Below are 12,084 nucleotides of genomic sequence, written 5' to 3' on the forward strand. Positions count from 1 at the left end.
CCCAATGTTCATTGCAGCACTATTTACAATAGCCAGGTCATGGAAGCAACCTAGATGCCCATCAACAGACGAATGGATAAAGAAGATGTGGCACATATACACAATGGAATATTACTCAGCCATAAAAAGGAATGAAATTGGGTCATTTGTAGAGACATGGATGGACCTAGAGACTGTCATACAGAATGAAGTAAGTTAGAAAGAGAAAAACAAATATTGTATATTAACGCATATATGTGGAATCTCGACAAATGGTACAGATGAACTGGTTTGCAAGGCAGAAATAGAGACACAGATGTAGAGAACAAATGTATGGACACCAAGGGGGGAAAGTGGGTGGTGGTGGGATGAATTGGGAGATTGGGATTGACATATATACACCAAAATGTATAAAATAGATAACTAATAAGAACCTGCTGTATAAAAAAAAAACTGGGCCTCTCTGGAGTTTTAAATCTCAGACTTGTACACACTGAACTTCCAGCAATTCATAAATTATAGTTTAGGTTTTCCTACATCAGTACTGATTCCTGGGGAAGTTTCTGTTCATAGGTTTTACTCCAGCAAATTGTGATTCTCTGTATCTGACTGTCTGTCTCTCCTTTTTTGGGGGCAGTGATTTGCTCTGTGACTTCAATTCTCTAATGGATCTAAGAAGAGTTGTTGATTTTCAGTTTGTTCAGCTTTTTACTTATTGTTAGAATGGAGTGATGACTTCTAAGTTCTTTCCATGCCAGACCAAAATAAGAGGGAATTTAATGATAAAAGAGTTAATCCATAAGGAGTATATAACAATTATAAATATATATGCACCTAACAGCAGAGCACCAAAATATATGAAGCAAAAACTGACAAAAATGAAGGGAGAAATAGATAATTTCTATTGGAGACTTTAATACCCCACTTTTTTTTAACATCTTTATTGGAATATAATTGCTTTACAATGGTGTGTTAGTTTCTGCTTTATAACAAAGTGAATCAGTTATACATATACATATGTTCCCATATCTCTTTCCTCTTGCGTCTCCCTCCCTCCCACCCTCCCTATCCCACCCCTCTAGGTGGTCACAAACCACTGAGCTGATCTCCCTGTGCTATGCGGCTGCTTCCCACTAGCTATCTATTTTACATTTGGTAGTGTATATATGTCCATGCCACTCTCTCACTTTGTCCCAGCTTACCCTTCACCACTTTTAATAATAAATAGACCAAATGGGCAGAAGATCAACCAGGAAGTAGAAGACATGAGAACACCACACACCAATTAGACCTAACAGACATATAGAATATGCCACCCAACAACAGCAGAATGCACATTCTTCTCAAGTGCACATGGAACGTTCTTCATGGTAGACCATGAAGGCCATAAAACAAGCCTTAATAAATTTAATGGGTTAAAAGTAATACAAGATATGTTCTCTGACCACAGTGCAATAAAATTTTGTATAAACAACATAAAAAAATTAGGAAAGTCACAAATATCTGGAAATTAAGCAAAACACTCCTAAACAACCAATGCATCAAAGAACAAATCAAAATGGATATCAGAAAATACTCTGAGATTAATGAAAAATGAAACATGACATACAGCATACCAGAACTTATGGGAATGGAACTTTGGTATGTAGAAACACAATGTACTCAAAACAATGGGATGGAGCTAAGCTTATGCTTAGAGGGAAATATATAGCTGTAAATGCCTATATTAAAAAGAAGAAAGATCTCAAATCAAGATCTTAACTTTCCACCTTAAGATGCTGGGACAGAAGAGCAAACTAAGCATAAAGCAAGCAGAAGGAAGGAAATAATAATGATGAGAGCAGAAATTAGAGTAATGGAGTATAGAAAGAGAACACAGAAAATTAGTGAAACCAAAGCTGGTTCTTTGAAAAGATCAACAATATTGACAAATCTCCAGCTAGATTGATGAGAGAGAGAGATGTGTGTGTCAGGTCACTAGAATCAGAAATGAAAGAGAGGTCAATATTACTGAACTTATAGATATGAAAAAAGATTATAAACGGATAATATGAAATATTACATGCCATTATGTTATATAACAGACAAAATGGACAAATTCCTAGAAAAATACAAACTACCAAAACTATCTCAAGAAGAAATAAACAATTTGAATAGACCTATAACAAGTGAAGAGATTTAATTAGTAATAAATTTTTTAAAACTACCCATAAAGAAAATTCTAGGCCACGTGGCTTCACTGCTGAATTCTATCAAACATTTAAAGAAGAATCCTTCACAAATTCTTCAAAAAAAAAATAGAAAAGGAAAGAACACTTCTCCTCTTATTTTATGAGACCATTATTATCCTGGTATGAAAACCAAAGATATGACAAGAAAAAACTACAGACCAGTATCTCTTATGAATATGGATGCAAAAAATCCCCCAACAAAATACTAGGAAAACAAGTCTAGAAACATATAAGAACAATTATACGTCATGACCAAATGGGATTCATCCCAGAATGCAAGTTTGGTTTAACATCCCCAAGCCAGGAATTCCCTCAACATAATAAAAGGTATTACAAAAAACCCTCAGCTGAAATTATACTTAATGTTAAAACACTGAATGCCTTGCCCCTAGTATCAGAAACAAGACAAAGATGTGTGCTCTCACAATTTCTATTCAGCATTACACTGGAGGTTCTAGCCAGGACAATTAGGCAAGGAAAAGAAATAAAAGGCATCCAGATTGAAAAATAAGAAGTAGAACTATCTCTATTTACAGATGACATAATCTTATATATAGAAAGTCTTATGGAATCCACTGATAAACTAACAAAACTAACAACTTCAGCAAGGTTGCAGGATACAAGATCAATATACAAAAATCAACCATATTTCTATACACTTGCAATGAACAATCTGAATAAGAAAATTAAGAAAACAATCCTACTTATAATAGTATCAAAAAGAACAAGATATTTAGAAATAAATTTAATAAGGGAAGTACAAAATTGATACTCTGAAAACTGCAAACCATTATTGAAAGAAATTAAAGAAGATGCAATTAAATGGAAAAAAAGATCCCATGTTCATGAATTGAAAAATTTAATATTGTTAAAATGGCAATGCTTCCTAAATTGATCTACAGATTCAATACAATCCCTTTCATAATCCCAGCTGATTTCTTTGTACAAATTGACAAGCTGATTCAAAAATTCATATGCATTGCAAGGTACCCTAATAGCCAAAACAATCTTGGAAAAGAATAAAGTAGGAGCACTCATGTTTCCTGATTTCAGAATTGCTTCAAAGCAATGGTGATCAAGACAGTGTGATACTGGCACATGATAGACATATAGGTCAATAGGGCTGAATTGAGAGTACAGAAGTAAAACCATGTGTCAGCTGATTTTTGATGAGGGTGCCAAGACCATTCACTGGGAAAAATAAAATAGTCCTTTCACAAATAGTCCTGGACCAACTAGATAACCACTTGAAAACTAATGAAATGAGACCCTTACCTCACACCATATACAAAAAAAATTAACTAGAAATAGATCGGAGACCTAAATGTAAGAACTAAAATGATAAAACTCAGGGAAAAAACCCATAGGGATAAATCTTCATGAACTTGGATATGGCAAAGGATTCTTAGATATGACACCAAAGTAATGAGCAGAAAAAGAAAAAATACATTGAATTTCATCAAAACTAAAATTTTTAGGGCATCAAAGTATACCATCAGGAAAGTGAAAAGATAACCCACAGAATGGGAGAAAATATGTACAAATCATGTATCTGATAAGGGACTTGTATCCAGAGTATATAAAAACTCTTACAACTCAATAAAAAAAGGCAAATATCCCAATTAAAAAATGGGCGAAGAATTTGAATAGACATTTCTCCAAGTAAGATATACAAGTGGCCAATAAGCACATGAAGAGATGCTCAATATCATTAACAATCAGAGAAATGCAGATCAAAACCACAGTAAGATACCCCTTCACCTCTGCTAAAATGGCTACAGTCAAAAAGTCAGAAAATAAAAAGTGTTGTCAAGGACATGGGGAAATTGGAACACTTACACACTGCTGATGGAAAGGTATAATGGCCAGTCAGTTTAGAAAACAGTATGGCAGTTCCTGAAACAATTAAGCATAGAGTTACTGTATGACCCAGCAATTCAATTCCTAGATATCTACCCAAGAGAAATAAGAACATATGTCCTTACAAAACTTGTACACAAATGTTCATAGCAGCATTACCCATAACAAGCAAAAGATGAAAACAGCCCAAATATCCACCAATGGACTAATGAATAAACAAATGTGGCATATCCATACAATAGAATGTTGTTCCGCCACAAAAAGAAATGAATACTTGGTACACAATGGGCGAACCTTGAAAACATATGCTAAGTGAAAGAAGCCAATAACAAAAGACCACATTTTATGAGTACATTCTGATGAAATGTCCAGGGATAAGGAAATCTATAGAGACAGAAAGTAGATTAATGTTTACTTAGGGCTGGGGGGATAGAGGCGTAGGGGGTGGGGTCATAGGTAAGGTATGGTGTTTCTTTTTGACTTGAAAATGTTCTAAAATTGACTGTGGTGATAGCTGCACATAACTGTGAATATATTAAAACCATTGAATTGTACACTTTAGGTGGGTGAATTGTATGGTATGTGAATTATATCTCAATAAAGCTGTTTAAAAAAAAGAAGTAATATGTATTCTGGGATAAATGAGTAGGAGTTTATCCAGGCTAAGTGCATGAGGAGTAGTTGAGAGAAAGTTTCAGGCAGGAAAAACTATGGGAACAAAGACCAGGACTTGAAAGTGCATGGAGCTTTAAGGAAATGATGGGAATGCATTTAGCACAGTGTTGCTGTTGTTGTTAGTATTTACTAAATACCAACTGTTGCAGAGCAGAGATTAGGAGTGAGGGCTTTGACCTTAGGCAGGCATTCCATTTAACAGCTGAGCGACCTTGGCTTGAGACATGTAATCTCTCTAAGCCTCACTTCCTTTTCTATTAAATAGTAGGTTAATGATATAACACCTGGAAAAGGACTCAGAATTCATGCAAGGGGAGAAGGACTTTGTATAAATCCAAGAAACTGTTTTGACAGTTACAATGCAAGGATAATAGAATTATCTATTAAGAGAAATTTAAAAAAAAATAATCATTTCTTAAACAATCAGATAGCAGGAGGCCTGGTGAGATATCAAAATGTCACTTTAAAAGACATAATCCCTCCCTTTAGTGAGCTAATGGGCTTAATCTTGGTATTTGTGGATATGTGTATGTATGTGTGTGTATATATGTATATATTATACTGTACCTCCTGTCCTTCATTTTTCTTTCAATAATGCATGGTGAACGTGTAGTACGTATGGATCTACCTCATTATTTTAAATTGATTCTTTACCCACACTATATTGAAAATATTAAGGGGGGTGTTTAGGCAAAATATTTGAATAGACATTTCTCAAAGTAAGATGTATAAATGGCCAATAGTACATGAAAAGATGCTCCATACCCAACTAAATTATCCAGCAAATGATGCAGCTGTTTTTGCTAAGGCTCTTACAAAACGCTAGTGTCAAAATATCAAATAATTGCTTTTGGATACCATTATGTGTCAAAGGTTCCCCCTCCCTCGAAACTTTCCCTGTAGAGGGAACAGACCAGCTTTCCTCTTAGCTCTTGGCTTTTCCTTTTATAGAGGCAGTGGCGATTACATGTATATGGGATCTGGGGTTGCCTTACAAACATACACACACTCCTGTCAGTTTTTCAGTGAAAAATTTCACATAAGATTACTCCTGTCATTAGCATCTTGATAAATCCATTGGTTTTGCTCCTCTACTTCTTTAATTTTGTGTGTCACTGTAGCTATGTCTTTAAAGTTCCTCATAGATTATTTACTTTTCGTTTCTTAGTTGTTCTTTTCATTGAGTTAATTAGGATTCATTCAAAATCCTATGTATTTAAGTAAAAACTAGAAAGAGTTACAAATTCCCTGTTTAGTCTACAGTATAATGCATTATCTGCTTTAACTTGGAATTATAAACCAAAATTTGTGATGTTAGGAAAGGCTTACTTACCATTCACATTAAGATTTACTGCACGAGAAAAGTGTTACCGGGAGAGGCAATCCACCTTGGGTCCTGAGCATCCCTGCATGTTCTTATTGGGTATACCAAGAATGTGAGGCCCTGACCACTCTTTATGCAGGCAGTCCATTTCTCAGAGTTGTGTTTGCAGCAAGCAGCTTTGAGGGATGAGGTAACGTCTTTCCCTGGACACAGAGCAGGCTTGCTTTTGCTTACTATGAAAGCAGTGAATTCCCCAAACTCAGGTATCTTTCCTAAAATACAGTGCACTGCATCTGTAGGCATCCAAGGGACTTGAGGATAATGGGGAACTGATATAAACCAATATGAAGCCGTTGCTACTGCTTTTACCATGAATAATAATGTCCTTAGTGTCTGATCAGGATTCTAGTGTCTTCTGTCATAGCAAAAGCAGGTTAAACAGTAGCAGGTTAATGTTAACTTGTTAATTTGTAAGTAGGGTAAAATCTCAGACTGCACACTTCTTGACAGGTGTTTCCAGATATTATTCCCTAAATCAATTATGCTAGGGCAATGTTTCCCACTAGGATGATTTTTGCCATATCTATATACCACCTTTGCTGTTAACATTGTGTTCTACTTCATGTTTGTCTTCAAACAGACTCATTTAATTTGAATATTTTTGAAAAGGAAATTTGAGTACTTTTTTGAAAAGGAAATTTTATAACACCACCCTAAATCTAAATTATCATCATTTGCCTTAAAGAGAGTATTCATTAATACACATTCAAAAAAACATCAATACATGAATATTACAACTTAAAATATTTGTGTATTATCTGAAATCATCTCCACCTACCACCAGGCCCTTCTACTTTAATCCCAAGTTATCTGATTGCATCCAGAGTAGTCATGGCTGGGACAAAAACTATCACAACTAATGTTTTTAGTTAGTGACTTTTGAAGTCTTTTCTTTAAAAGTTATATTCTTTCCTTTAAAAGTTCCCATCAAGCCCCCTTTTGAAGGAAAAAAGGGGTAAAGGAAGTCCAGTGCTCTGACCTGCAATGGGGACAGTCATTGTCCTCCAGGTATGTATGTCCAGGACAGCCTGGCCTTCAGCCTAGAAGAGTCTGGTGCCTGCTGCAGGGTGGAACACAGAAACCAAAGTCAAACAACCCTGGAGAGGGGTGTGCCTTGGGGGAGCCCTTCCACATCCTGTCCCAGCTCCACCCCTCAGAGTGCCAGGGGGTTGGATTCATACCATCCTATAAAAGTGACACAGTAAGTCTTTGGACCCTCATCTCACTCCAGCCAGAATCCAGACCAACCAGCATCCATCAGACTGTTGCAACCTTGAATAATAGTCTGGAGAGATTAATTGCCCCAAAAGAGCATCACAGAGGAAAAATAATACACAACTGGCACAACTGTGAGCCGCATATACATGTATACATATATAGTTATGAAGATTTGGATGCAGATCTACATACACAGTAAGTCTTACACAGCACTTCATACATTTCCAAGTAAGTATGGGAATATCCCGAAATCTTACTTGAACCTCCCTTTAAAAATTTACACAGGTCTAAGGGTATCTTTTGAGCTGGTGAGGAGGGCCTGCCACCAGTCTTTTGGGAGAGATTGCTCACCCTAAGGAAATAAGAGTCAGGAAGATAAAACCAATCTTTAGGCTCATAAGCAACTCTGACTAAAGCATAATGTCTGTTACTCAGACTTATCTTCTGGTCCCACCCCCAAAGAGACCCATTGTGTCCGAGTCTTATGGGGAAGAGGGGGTCTGATTAAAATCCCAAAGTTGCCAAGCTATCAATAAGATATCACAGCCCAAGTGGCCCTGCATAAATGTCTATCTAAATTTAAGAGATGGACGTTTCCCCCACTTCTGTAGAGGTCAGACTGGAGAGTCAGTCCATTGGGGGTTCCAAAGAAATATGTTGGGCTTCACTATTTGAGATTTCTAACACATCAGCAGTCTTAGGGGCCTGAGAAGTACAGAACCTGAATGAAGGGGCAGAAATACCCAATACACATGGTAGTATCAAGGGGAGGAGGATGGAAGGTTGGACAGGCACAGCAGGAGAGAAACACAAAGGTAGTGCCCACCTAACAGCTGTCTGGATTTGTTCTTAAGCACAGGTGAGAACTACTTTCTCCCTCCAAAATACCTGAAATAAATCTCTTAGAGGAGTTGGGATCCTGCATGAGCAGATGGGAACAAAAGCTTGTCAAATATAGTTCACAGTCACTACCTTATTTGGTCCTCACAAGATCCCTGAAAGTTCTTTATTATCTCTATTTTGCAGATGAGAAAATATGTAAAATTTATTCTTCTAGCTAAGTGGTCTGGTGGTAATTTGGAGTTCACATTTGCTTCTAAAATTCTGCCATTAAATATTGTGTCCCAATGCCTTTAGAAATATACTCAGTACTGTTGTTTACTCCTTTTTTAAAATAAAACTTTTATTATTTTTAACAATAATGTGTGTACATTCTAGGAATAAGGAAAAATACAAATAAGCTGAATTAAAAAATCACTCATAATCCTACCACTGACTGTACTTTTTGTCCTTCATCCTTCACATGTTCTTCTGTGCGTATATGTAATATACAAATGTACTCTTCCCTTTCAAAAATATGATATTCACATATTACTTAGTAACTTTTGTTTCATTTTATATCCTGTCAGGAACCTCTTTTTGTACAAATGAGTAAAGTTCTCTTATTGAAAGGCAAAGACTTGTAGATTGGTTTGAAGTAAAATAAACAATGAGATGCATCTACAACCACTAATAGCAACAAGTTAAAAGTAGAAAGATGGACAAAGGTGTACTGGGAAAACGCAAATCAAAAGAAAGTAATGTTAACATCAGAAAAAATAAAAATCAAGGTAAACTACATTAAATAGGGGTAAGGATGGTTTCGATTAACCTTCCAACGCATCACTATAAGTTTGTTTCTTACTCTCCTTATCTCGTCTAATTCATTCACTTCTCTAAACATATCTTCCTTGCTTAAATGCCTGTTGTGTATATCTTCTTTAAATTCCTGGAGAGACTGAATCAGCCTTTCTCTAAAAGTTCCTTCTGTTTTTTCCTCCTCCTCTGGCTCTTCCTCCTCCTCTGGCTTTTCCTCAGGCTTTGGCTCTTCCTCAAGTTTTGGTTCACTCTCATTTTCTGGTTTTCCTTCAATCTTTTGACAGGGTTTCATCTTGTATCTGTCTCTCTTCCTTCTGTTCCCTCTTCCTTTCTTTTTTTCTGCTTATTCTTCTTTGAAAACTACTTCTAGGAAACAAGAAGGAGACATTAAGTCAAAAGCTTGGTGAACGGACCAGTGCTCTGGACACAGGTCTCCGTATTTGCTTTTTGTGATTCAGAGCTATCACCAAATATTTTCCACTTGGGAGACTCAGTCTGCCATCTGGGTTTCCCCGAGCCTGCTGGTCCTACCCCCACTTTCCACCTCCTCACCTCCCTCGTCCCTCCCTCCAGCCTTTTCCAAGGCTCTCCTCAACCATTTCTCCCGTCACAAGGCATAACGCAAGACCCTCCTAGAACAGAGTAGGCTGGGAGAAGGGGGGTGCGGGGGAAGTACAGGGGCCGACAACCTCAGTCCCTCCCTTGCCCACCTCCACCCCAGGGGTCTTTATATTTCTTTCACCTACCCGTACTGATCCGGTCAGTTTCTTCCTCGCCTTTTCTAGCCCTGCGCACTGCTATGAACAACAGACCTGCAGACCTGCAGACCTGCGGACAAACGGGAAACGGGAGGGGGAGGGGGTGAGGGTGGGGGTGGGGGTGGGGCGAGCGCTCAGTGGGCCGACCAGCACCACGCACTTTTCTCATTAAGGTTCTCGGTTATGGAAACTTTCCCACCTTCTTATTCCCGCATTTGTCCCCCTTTCCACAATGCAAGTTAAGTCGAATTTTTCCATCAGACAGGGAGTAGGAAAAGCAGATTATTTCCAAACTATCTTTAAGACTGAGGGGGGCGGTTGGGGGGTGGGTAGGTGTTGGGAAAGCGGTCTGTGGTGGCAGAGGATGATTATTTTTAAACTCTCACAGGTATCCCTGTCCTTCTCCCAGGACCCCTAGTCCCTTTCCCAAGGGTCACCATTTCCTGCAGACCTGGAGGTGGGAGGTGGAGAGATGGAATTAACCAGGGCTCCCTCAAGTCTCTGCTCTAGGCCACCCCCAACCCTAGAAATTCCCAGACAGCACCTATTTTGCCACCAACCTGCAAAATTCCGGCAAGCTGACTCCTTCTCCTTCTCCTAGCCCCGGGCCCCACCGGCTGCGCTGCTGAAGCAAGCTGGTACCCAGACGGGAACAAGGACCAGACTAGCAGGACTTCTGCACACGTCGACTCCTGGTCACGTGATATCTACGTCACCAGTGAGCTCGGGTCCCCAATTTCCACTCCCACCAAAAGCGCGGCAGAAGTGGGCCGGCCCTCTGCCCCCTCCCCCCTTATAAATTTGGCCCTTTCCATCCCAGAGGGGGAAATGTTATTTGCCTTTCTCTGATTACTAGGGAGGGGCTGCATTTTTTCTGGAGCTACTAAACTTTTCTACTTTTTTCAAGAATTGTCTTTTCCTGCCTTCTGTTCCCAGGATTAAGAACTCCAACCTACATGCATCGCCCCTCCCCCAGCCTCCATTTCATCTGCAATCTAGTCCTTGGCTGTTGTGGAGCAGGGTTGGTTTGGCAGCAGGTTGTTTAAAAAAAAAAGGATGGTGGGGGAAGCCTGGGACAGGAGCAAGATTTTTGAATGTACTTTTTTACTTTATTCTTAATACTTTTCTATATTTTTAAAAAAGTAACTGAAAAAAACAAAATTCAGCTGAGTAAATGTGAAGAGCTAATTGGTTTTATACAGCAATTCATGAACAGGGCAGCAACCCATCTAGCAGCTAGAAGGGCGCTCCCACGGGTTGTACAAAATGGAAGGTTTTTATAGGCAGGAGAGTGGGGCAAGGGAGCTATTAGCAAAATAAAAGAAATGATTATTTTTAGGCCAGGACCACTTTTTGGGGGGCAGGGGAGAGGAAGGGAGCAACAAGGGTTTTATCATGCAGATTGCTTCTTCTTTCTCTGGGAGATGGAGAAGCCTATGCCACAGATTACCTTACTGTTTCTTGACCAGAAAATTCCAGACTGGTTGATTTAAGATTACATTTCTGGGAGAGGTTGAAACTGCAATTAGGTCAGGTATTAAATCTAGGTTTGGTATCATAGGCTTTAGCACAAGAGATGTGGTTTGGGGCCTGTGGTTTTCTTTTTAACAAATTTTTATCTTTTTATAGTCGGAAAAGATAAAGACAGAATTACTTTAGTTAAGTGAGGTAGTATGTGTACAGTCCTGAGAATAGTGCCTGGCATATGGTAAGTGCTTTAAAAGTACAAACTATTGGGCTTCCCTGGTGGTGCAGTGGTTGAGAGTCCGCCTGCCGATGCAGGGTTGGGCTTCCCTGGTGGCGCAGTGGTTGAGAGTCCGCCTGCCGATGCAGGGGACATGGGTTCTTGCCCCGGTCTGGGAAGATCCCACATGCCTCGGAGCGGCTAGGCCCGCGAACCGTGGCCGCTGAGCCTGCGCGTCCGGAGCCTGTGCTCCGCAACGGGAGAGGCCACAACAGTGAGAGGCCCGCGTACCGCAAAAAAAAGTACAAACTATTATTATAATTATATTAGGATTTCTTTTGGAGAAAAGGATTCAAAATGACAAAAAGTAATGTCTGACTCCAGAGTCTTGGTGGTGGTATTTGCCAAGAAGTAATTGGTTTGGTCCTCTGGATGCCCTCTTCCCCAGGTAGTGAAGAGTCAACAGGGCAAGAAGATGTGCAGACTTGGAAACTTCACTTCTATCCTTCTAAACCACATTCTAGATACCTAGGACCCTAGAATATCCTGCCCAAAGCACCTGGAGCCCAAATGCAAGACTTGCTCATGCCTCTTCTCCAGATCTATCCTCCTGAGAGTGACCCACATTCCCTGTGGGTTCACGCTAGGGTTGGAGTA

General features: G+C 39.2%; 1 protein-coding gene across 3 annotated transcripts; it reads right to left on the bottom strand.

Annotated features, from left to right (window-relative positions):
- Positions 1-8,907: 8,907 nt before the first annotated feature.
- TCEAL9 (transcription elongation factor A like 9) lies at positions 8,908-10,389 on the bottom strand. 3 transcript variants are annotated; one of them, XM_028482952.1, is made up of 3 exons: positions 10,304-10,387; positions 9,732-9,813; positions 8,908-9,348 (listed from the first exon to the last, which is right to left on the bottom strand). In XM_028482952.1, exon 3 carries the CDS (start codon positions 9,275-9,277, stop codon positions 8,963-8,965), a length of 315 nt encoding a protein of 104 aa, XP_028338753.1. In that variant the 5' UTR covers positions 9,278-9,348; positions 9,732-9,813; positions 10,304-10,387; the 3' UTR covers positions 8,908-8,962. The 3 variants fall into 3 exon arrangements, with proteins under 3 accessions (XP_028338753.1, XP_028338752.1, XP_007118087.1); XM_028482951.1 differs by having other exon boundaries at positions 8,908-9,351; XM_007118025.2 differs by lacking the exon at positions 9,732-9,813 and having other exon boundaries at positions 8,908-9,351; positions 10,304-10,389.
- Between the last annotated feature and the right edge of the window lie 1,695 nt (positions 10,390-12,084).

The sequence above is a fragment of the Physeter macrocephalus genome, chromosome 21 (assembly GCF_002837175.3).
Source record: "Physeter macrocephalus isolate SW-GA chromosome 21, ASM283717v5, whole genome shotgun sequence".
In the NCBI taxonomy this organism is placed as follows: Eukaryota; Metazoa; Chordata; class Mammalia; order Artiodactyla; family Physeteridae; genus Physeter; species Physeter macrocephalus.